This window comes from Salvelinus sp. IW2-2015, linkage group LG5 (genome assembly GCF_002910315.2).
Source record: "Salvelinus sp. IW2-2015 linkage group LG5, ASM291031v2, whole genome shotgun sequence".
NCBI classification, from domain to species: domain Eukaryota; kingdom Metazoa; phylum Chordata; class Actinopteri; order Salmoniformes; family Salmonidae; genus Salvelinus; species Salvelinus sp. IW2-2015.
The window spans coordinates 6,721,216-6,730,643 of record NC_036844.1 but is presented as its reverse complement, the minus strand read 5'-3'; the positions used below and the strand labels follow the sequence as shown (position 1 = coordinate 6,730,643).

The 9,428-nt window shown below is 44.2% G+C and overlaps 1 protein-coding gene across 1 annotated transcript in view; it reads left to right on the top strand.

The window, feature by feature from the left end:
* Positions 1-9,428, top strand: part of LOC111963846 (collagen alpha-1(V) chain-like) — a 157,004-nt gene that overhangs the window by 119,239 nt on the left and 28,337 nt on the right. Inside the window, 10 exon segments of the mRNA XM_023987395.2 lie at positions 1,547-1,654; positions 4,437-4,490; positions 4,893-4,946; positions 6,023-6,067; positions 6,307-6,360; positions 6,489-6,533; positions 6,673-6,726; positions 6,900-6,953; positions 7,069-7,122; positions 8,095-8,292. Of these exon segments, the coding sequence (XP_023843163.1) occupies positions 1,547-1,654; positions 4,437-4,490; positions 4,893-4,946; positions 6,023-6,067; positions 6,307-6,360; positions 6,489-6,533; positions 6,673-6,726; positions 6,900-6,953; positions 7,069-7,122; positions 8,095-8,292 (720 nt within the window).

Here is a 9,428-nt window from a genome sequence, read left to right as displayed (position 1 = left end):
GAGAGATGGATTTGAGAGGGGAAAGAGAGGAGAAGAGAGAGGGATTTGAGAGGGGAAGAGAGATGGAGTTGAGAGGGGGAAGAAAGGAGAAGAGAGAGGGGGRAGAGAGGAGAAGAGAGAGAGATTTGAGAGAGCCCTGTTCTCGAGAGGAGAGGAGGCAGGAGGCTCCCGGCATGGACCGGAATGTAATTGTCTACTTGTGTTGCGTGCTTATGAGTGTGCGTGCGTTAGAGAGCGAGAACTGAGTCTGTTTGATTAACTTTTTAGCATGAGTTACAATGTGTGAGTGTCAAGCTGGAAGAGACAGAGTCTTTGTGATTACTGTGATGTGTTTGTGCATATGTAAGTGGGCACATACGTGTGAAGTGTGTGTGTGTGTGTGACGGCGAGTCTACGGGGGACTGTTCATGGTCCACTGGGTCGGCACGGCAACGGCAAATTGTCAGAGTCAGTTTGTACCCTGCCGTTTAGAGTTGTGCTCTGCCTCATAGCAGCCTTAGGACAGCACCGCTAACCCACCAGAGGATGAATACACGTAAAGAGGGAGGAAATAAAAGCCCTATTATATCACACAGTCAGCTTGACAGACAGACAGACAGACAGACAGACAGACAGACAGACAGACAGACAGACAGACAAACAGACAGACAGACAGACAGACAGACAGACAGACAGACAGACAGACAGACAGACAGACAGACAGACAGACAGACAGACAGACAGACAGACAGACAGAGAGCAGGGGAAATGGCCTCATTTGATTCCTTAAGCAGTTACAGAGCATCAGAGACTGAGCTGCTCGACACCCACTGTCTGAAGGGCTGGACCCGGAGGAGCAGGTGTCATGACTGAAACGGGGACTGAGACGGTGTGAGGATGAGACGGTGTCATGACTGAAACGGGGACTGAGACGGTGTGAGGATGAGACGATGTCATGACTGAAAAAGTGTTTGGAGCAATCGGAGGATGATATTTCAGTTTGCTGGGCSTGTRAGAGCAGGTGTCATGACCGTGACTGGAGTGATGTGGGTATGGTAGGGCATTCTGAAGGACCTGGGAAGCAGGTGTCATGRCMGTGACTGGAGTGATGTGGGTATGGTAGGGCATTCTGAAGGACCTGGGAAGCAGGTGTCATGGCTCTATGATAAGACATGACACGATACACTCGTGGGAAAAAGGGTTTCAAAAGGGTTCTTTGGCTGTCCGCATACGAGAACCTTTTTGGTTCCAGGTAAAACCCTTTTGGGGTCCAGGTAGAGTCCTTGTGGGTTCCATGTAGAACTCTCTGTGAAAAGGGTTCTATATGGAACCAAAAACAGTTATTCAAAGGGTTCTCCTATGGTGAAAACCCACCAAAACTTTTAGGTTCTAGATATCACCTTTTTTCTAAGTGTTCGTTAAGATAGAAGATATGGTAGGATTCGGTTAGTAAATCAACCACATGGAATGCCACAATACGTGAATCTAGGATACAATCTGTTACTCTGAGAAATAGTATGACAAAATATGAGATTCCCCTGAAAACCTGGTTATGTGTGTTATCCAGGGTGAGCTGGGACCTGCAGGACCCAGAGGAGAGGACGGACCTGAGGGCCCTAAGGGTCGCTCCGGTCTCCCTGGAGATGCTGGCCCTCTCGGACCCAACGGCGAAAAGGTGAGTCGTCTTTGCCCTTGTGACAAACTTCTCATCCACTGTAAAGTAATGGTGACCAACTCCTCATCCACTGTAAGTAAATGGTGACAACTCCTCATCCACTGTAAGTAATGGTGACCAACTCCTCATTCCACTGTAAGTAATGGTGACCAACTCCTCATCCACTGTAAGTAATGGTGACAATCCTCATCCACTGTAAGTAATGGTGACCAACTCCTCATCCACTGTAAGTAATGGTGACCAACTCCTCATCCACTGTAAGTAATAGGTGACCAACTCCTTCATCCACTGTAAGTAATGGTGACAAACGTCACATCCATGTAAGTAATGTGTGACCAAACTCCTCATCCACTGTAAGTAATGGTGACAAACTTCACATCCATTCTGTAAGTAATGGTGACCAACTTCACGTCATCCCACTGTAAGTAATGGTGACAACTCACATCCACTGTAAGTAATGGTGACCAACTCCTCATCACTGTAAGTAATGGTGACCAACTCCTTCATCCACTGTTAAGTAATGGTGCACCAAAAGCTCCTATCCACTGTAAGTAATGGCTGACAAACTCCCCTCATACCTGATAGAGTAATGGTGACAACTTCCTCATACACTGTAAGTAATGGTGACCCAAACTCCTCATCCACTGTAAGTAATGGTGACCAACTCGCTCATCCACTGTAAGTAATGGTGACAAACTCCTCCACTCACTGTAAGTATGGTGACGCAACTCCCATACACTGTAAGTAATGTGGGACCAACTCTCATCCATCATTGTAAGTAATGGTGACCAACTCCTCACCTCCACGTAAGTATGGTGACCCAACTCCTCATCAACTGTAAGTAAATGGTGACCAACTCCCTCATCCACTGTAAGTAATTGGTGACACAAACTTCCTCATCCACTTAAGTAATGGTGACCAACATCCCTCCTGTGAAGTACCAACTGTACCAAGTTAAGTAATTCGGTGACCAACTCCTCATCCACTGTATAGTAATGTGAATACATCACGTGAAGCTGACCAATCCCATCCACTGTAGATGGTCAACTTCAACATCCCTGTAAGTAATGGTGACCAACTCTCATCCAACTGAAGTAATGGTGACCAACTTGATCCAAATTGACAACCCCATCCACTGTAAAGTAATGGTGACCAATCTCTCACCACTGTAAGTAATGGTGACAACTCACTACCACTGTAAAGTAATGGTGACCAACTCCTCAATCCACTGCTAAGTACATGGTGCACCGAACTCCTCACTCACTGTAAGTAAATGGTTGACAACTTACATCCACTGTAAGTAAGGGTGACCCAACTCCTTCATCAACTGTAAGTTAATGGTGAACTCTCATCCACGAATCTGGTGCCACCATCCATGCTGTAAGTAATGGTGCCATCACGGTAAACGTATGTCACTTCACATCCACTGTGAAGAATTGGTGACCACATCCTCATCCACTGTAGTAATGGCTGACCAACTCCTTCCATCCACTGTAAGTAATGGTGACCAACTCCTCATCCACTGTAAGTAATGGTGACCAACTCCTCATACACTGTAAGTAATGGTGACCAACTCCTCATACACTGTAAGTAATGGTGACCAACTCCTCATACACTGTAAAACCAAGTGTTTAGGATCTGAACACATAACTCAGCACTTTTCCATAACAATTTTTAAACACATCAAGGCATTTAGAATTTCAATGAGAACACATCACAGTGTTTAAACCTGCAAGTCACAATACGCTGGATTGTGAAGTGAATAGTAATTCCTGTCAGAATATAGGCAACAATTTGAATTTTTTTATCACCTACAACCTGCACTCAGAATGACTGCTATGGTTAGTTACCAAATAGTTAAATAGTTACCAAACGATACTTAAACCATTGAAACTGGAACAACCATCTCAGTAATGGATGCAATAACTCCAACCCCCTTACAGATTGTATTAGTTTAGAAAAATGTATACGATCAATCGATCAATATGTATGAGGAAACATAGATATTAAAACAACTATTCTAAAAATCATCCTGCAACAAAGCATGCTGGGAAATATGATAATGTRGCCCCTCCCACGTACTCTGAGAGACAATAGAAAAGTAAACACTAGTGTTTCGAATCCGAACACTTAGGGGATATATTGTTCTTCTGGTTGGAAACTGACAGGAAAAAGCTGTTTTTCATGTTTTATCTTGCGTTCTGTGTTTAAGATGAGAACACTTATTGGCAAATTTAAATGCCACATTTTTTAGTTTTAAACACTGCCTATACACATGTAGGGTATTTTCTATCTATAACAAGTGAAACACTGGAGTGACTTATTTATATTAATTAAAACAAGGACAAATCGTTTTATAGCTTGAAGACAAAGTAGTTGCGAGATGTTTCATTTTCCTTAGTGTAGTGTGTCTCTCTCTCTACTGTAATTTAGTAATTGGGAATCAGAATAATTGAATCGAATTCCCCAGAGAAACTATCTTAAGAAGTGGAACGTAGAGAGAGACAGTTTCCTCGTCCCACGTCCAGCCCACATCTAGCAGGATGAGGGTGTAAACAAAACAGATTGGCTTCAGATTGGCCTGACCCAGAAAAGGGGGGAATGGTAAAAGATAGGAAAATAGATGGAGGAGATACACAGGACTTAATGAATACTTAAACCCATGACATTCAAGCAAAGTCACTTTGTGACAACTGTAGATGTACAAAAAGGATTTATAAATAAATGTGTTTCATTGATTGATATACTGATGGGGAATTTGTTTTGTGTTCCTCTCTCACAGGGCAAACTGGGCGTTCCAGGGTTGCCAGGATACCCCGGAAGACAAGGGCCAAAGGTAAGTCCCCTTTTCCTCCCAGAACCCCTTTCTTTCTCTATCTTTATCAYAGTGGACTCTTCAAGGAGGCACTTCTGAAGGCCCCCTTGATTGAACATGGCGTTATTGACGGACCGGTCTGACTGCCCAGCGGGGCACCGCTCTGACGCAGGCGGGGCGCAGGGAGGTCATGTTTGAACCTCCCTGATCAAAGGGGGCAGGATTTAGCCATGCCTTTTGGTGTCAGACAGACGCCCACTGAACGAGCGCTACCCAAAATGCATCACTGCTGCCTACAACAGCACTTTCCCTTTACACCACTCAACGTCTTTGTTGCTCGCCTTTGACGAACATGGGATTTAATCTCTTTTGCCTCTCTCTCTCTCTCTCTCTCTATCCCTCCTTTCTTTTTTATCAACACAGGGATCTCAGGGATTCCAAGGTTTCCCCGGAGCCAACGGAGAGAAAGGAGCAAGGGTAGGTCCGAGAAAAGCGCACCAGTCAAAGTTTTGGTGCTGAGTGTTAGTATCCTTACGTTTGAAGTTATAGTTGCATATCTGCTCTACATACCTACAAAACAACTCGGTGGGTGTGTGAGCCGGCCCAGTGCATTTCACTTTGAAGTTTTAGTCTATCCACCCTTTAGAGTTTTGGATCAATACTGAATCCGACCAATGGAGACGGGGTTTATTGTCTCTCTAGTGCAAATTCAAAAGACACAGGGACTTTTAGTCAACGGGAAGAAGATTAAACCAAGKACAAAAAGACTGTTGTATCCCTTCTTCATTACCGTCCTCACATAAGAGCATTGAAAAGCACCACACAGGTAATTTATCACATTGTACAGTGCTCGGYGCAATGTTTCATTTTCTTTTAAAAGAGACGGGTCGTTCGTTTGGTCCGGRGAGTAATGCTTTGTTTTGTGTTTCCTCGACGTACGACACAGAAAGCSTTTCATCTTCTGTCGCTGAAACATGAGCCTTTATGAGGCAGAAAGCCTAACTCTTCGACGTAGAGCGATGGTCGTCACATTACCACCAGTTTCGTTGCTGTCGTTTGTAAATCGGAAACCCACACATCGTTCACTTGACGTACAGTAAGGAAGTACGGCCTCATATTGCCGTGTGAAATATGTCTTATTATATAGCATTGTTTCGCCGATCTACCTCACTGTTCTCTCGCCCAATGACAGCTTTGAATATGTAAAGTCATGTATCTAGTTTCATTATGAAAACTGTTTCCAAATTAAAAGCCTTTGTTCGCTCCCATGAGACAAATACAAAGAAAGAGTCTTACCATAGATAGGTGAATACATTACATTTAAATGTAAGTCATTTAGCAGACACTCTCATCTAGAGGGACCCAGAGCGACGGTTGAATGAGGAATAGGTCTCAATGTTAGTTGAAGTAGCCGTGGTGACAGTGAGAATGGGACCTATTTATGCTGCAGGTCTAGTTGATCTGATTGGTTAGATAGGTCAGGGCGGTCTCAAATGCATTACCATGGCGACCTGTGACCTCTGACCCTCTGTATTTCTTATGGTTCCTCACAGGGACTTGCAGGGAAGGCTGGCCCAAGAGGACAGAGAGGACCAACGGTAAGTCTACCGCCTCTTTGACCTCCACTATCCGCTGGCGATATACTGTAGGCAACCATGACAACGGTGTGTCCAGGTGACACAGGTTATGGTATATTCCCTTGGCCCTCCAATAGGAAGTTAAGTGAATGAAAGGGGAACGTCCTCTAATGGTGAAGGATATCCTCCGGGTGTTGTATCGATTTTAGTGGTATTCCTCCCTCCTGACGTTCCTTCTCTTTTTCTTTCTCTCCTCCCAGGGGCCTCGTGGAGAGAGGGGACCAAGGGGACCAACAGGAAAAGCTGGACCAAAGGTGAGTTGGGGTGTCTTCCAATATGACATGGCTCACGTAATGCCTCGCTATCATACAGTGGTATGATCTCTTGTCTGTCATTGGCTGAGTCCTTTCTGACCACTTCCTGTTTCCTTCCCGTCTCCCAGGGTACCTCAGGAAGTGACGGCCCTCCAGGACCTCCCGGTGAGAGGGTATGTACTAGAGCGTCCCTCACTCAAATACCTATTCATCTGTATGTATGATCCATTTCCAATAGTGGTTATTGATAACTGATGGATTGATTGATTGATAAATGATTGATTGACTGTATCGTCTGCTTGTGTGTTTCAGGGTCTTCCAGGGCCTCAGGGACCAACAGGATTCCCCGGACCAAAGGGCCCACCCGTAAGACAAACAAAACCTACAACACAACAATGGCACACACATAATACTGTCTTTCCTCTGTGTTCGTCTGTCTATAGTGTTTTACTGGTATGCTAGGTTTCTCTGAGACCCAATCTGTACTCTACATGTATATGTGTAGCAGCTCTGGGCTTTTCTGTCTGTGTGTTTCTCAGGGACCTGCTGGGAAAGATGGTCTGCCCGGACACCCTGGACAGAGAGGAGAGACTGTGAGTACACACAGTGTTGTTGTCATCCTACACCTGTGTCATAGACCAAAGTTTATATTCTCCTGAACCTTGTATACCATCTTCTTACCGCTCTTCTTCTCTCTTCTCCTCGCAGGGTTTCCAAGGCAAGACTGGCCCACCTGGACCCCCAGGAGTGGTTGGACCTCAGGTGAGTTCTGTCACATACAACCATACAAATAAGACACGAACAACACCATAATACTAACACACACACACACACCACCACCACAAAACTAACATACCACCACAATACTAACACACACCCCACTATGTCATATCTTCTGTGACACACACCACCCAATACAATACATTTCAGTGGGCTGGTCTCATCGACAAATAGACGTGCAGAGATCATGTGTGTAGGATTAGTTTATTATCACTGATGAGTAGCTTGATGTGACTCACATTGTGTTAATGCGGTGACATAACTCTGTAGACAGAACACTTCCTATTTGTCAGTCCTCATCTAACTTAGATGCAGTTAGGGAAAGAAATTAGGCCTCACCAAAATCATGTACTGTAAATAATGAATGCCCACGCGTTTGTATGCAATGCATATCAATGAACACTGATTAGCTACAGTAGGGCTCTCAAACACACCATTTAGTTTTTTATCTCTTACCTAGGCTAAGGTTAAGATGATGGTGGGCAGGATGTGCAGTTAGCAGTCATTAGGGTGTCGCAAGAGTCACAAAAGGATGACTTACAGGTGTCGTAATAATGTCATAGTGAGTTTTAGGTTGAGTTTTTGCCTTGTTTGTTGTGCTGACAGAAGGGCTTTCGTCCTGTCTATATCTGGCTAGGCATGACTGTCAGAGTGTTGTTTATCCTCTTAGATATTAGCACTTGGCTGTTTATTCATTATGCATGCTCAGATAACAGCCATTTCCACACAGAGCTTTTCTCCTAATGCTAATTGAGAACATGACATGTATCGATGATGTTGTTCTGGCAGATGGAAGACACCTTCCGGGAGTGACTAGCGGGTACCGGAGGTTCTGGCCTTCCACTCACCCACGCTCTGTCACCCTGTACTCATACATTCTGTACAGACACCCTGATACACTTTGTTGTCTCATTCATATTCTCTCTCTTTTTCTCTCTCTCTCTCCCTCCACAGGGCCCCACAGGTGAGACTGGACCAATGGGAGAGCGTGGCCATCCAGGACCCCCAGGCCCACCCGGTGAGCAGGGTCTCCCTGGATCTGCTGGTAAAGAGGGAGCTAAGGGTGACCCCGGTCCTGCTGGCCCGGCTGGTAAGGATGGGCCCCCGGGTCTGAGAGGGTTCCCAGGAGAGAGAGGTCTGCCCGGCCCAGTGGTGAGTAGCACACACCTCACATCATTTGTGATCGATCGGCTCGATTCGGTCTTATGTAGCAAAATTTTTAAATATGTTTTTTACATTGGATAAATGGTAAAGACTCTACAAAATGGTATATCATACACTACAGTTGAGGTACAATGGGGAAGTAATTATGCTTTGAAAGTTGATAAACTTAACCCCACTTTTGAGAAAATGGGCCTTGAATGTTTTGGTAAACCTACTGGAGAGCTCTTCTTTGTCTATACCCAATCAGCATCGTTCACACCCTCTTCAGCCTTAGCCCCACCCATCTCTTTAAGGATTCACATGTGAGGCCATGTGCTAAAAAGAGTGAGAATGGTAGTGTATTAAACAACCAAAGATTTCAAGACTAAAGGCTGGTTTATACTACGTCTATCGACATGTCTGTAGACAATTGTCGCAGTGACATCATGAACATTCTATTGTCGTCCGCCATCAAACATGTCGTTGTCGTTATGAAAAGTATAAACACAAAAACAACAGGCTGCATGACATCAGCAGCCTGGTGGTCCAAAATAGCACAACTGGTGTATTTTAACACCAATAAACCCATCCGTTTAAAAATGAATTTAGTATACTGTATGTCAGTCGAGCAAACCAGGCAACTAAAAGCAACTTTCTCAACAATATTTTGGTTTGTTTATAGCTTGTTAGTTAGCTAGCTATCTAAAGTTAAGTTAGCTGGCTAGTCAGTTCAAATAATGACCATAACATATAGCTGACAACGTCTTAACTTTAGTTAATTTGTATTCATTATTACAGGAAAATAAACTCACAACAAGATCATTATTTACAAGTTAATGGCGAGCCAATTACAAAAAATATCTTACTGTTGTGAGTGTGATGAAATAAAAGCAGGGCATTCTACCTGAGAATTGTAGAACTTGGACACTGTCTCGTTGGCCTAACATAATATATTAATTTGACTTCGGTGCATGTTGTTCTTCACATTACCGTCTCTAGTAAACACACAAATCAAATCAAATCAAAGTTTATTTGTCAGGTGCGCCGAATACACCAGGTGTAGTAGACCTTACAGTGAAATGCTTACTTACAGGCTCTAACCAATGGTGTGGGGAAAAAAAGGTGTGTGTGTGTGTGTGTGTGTG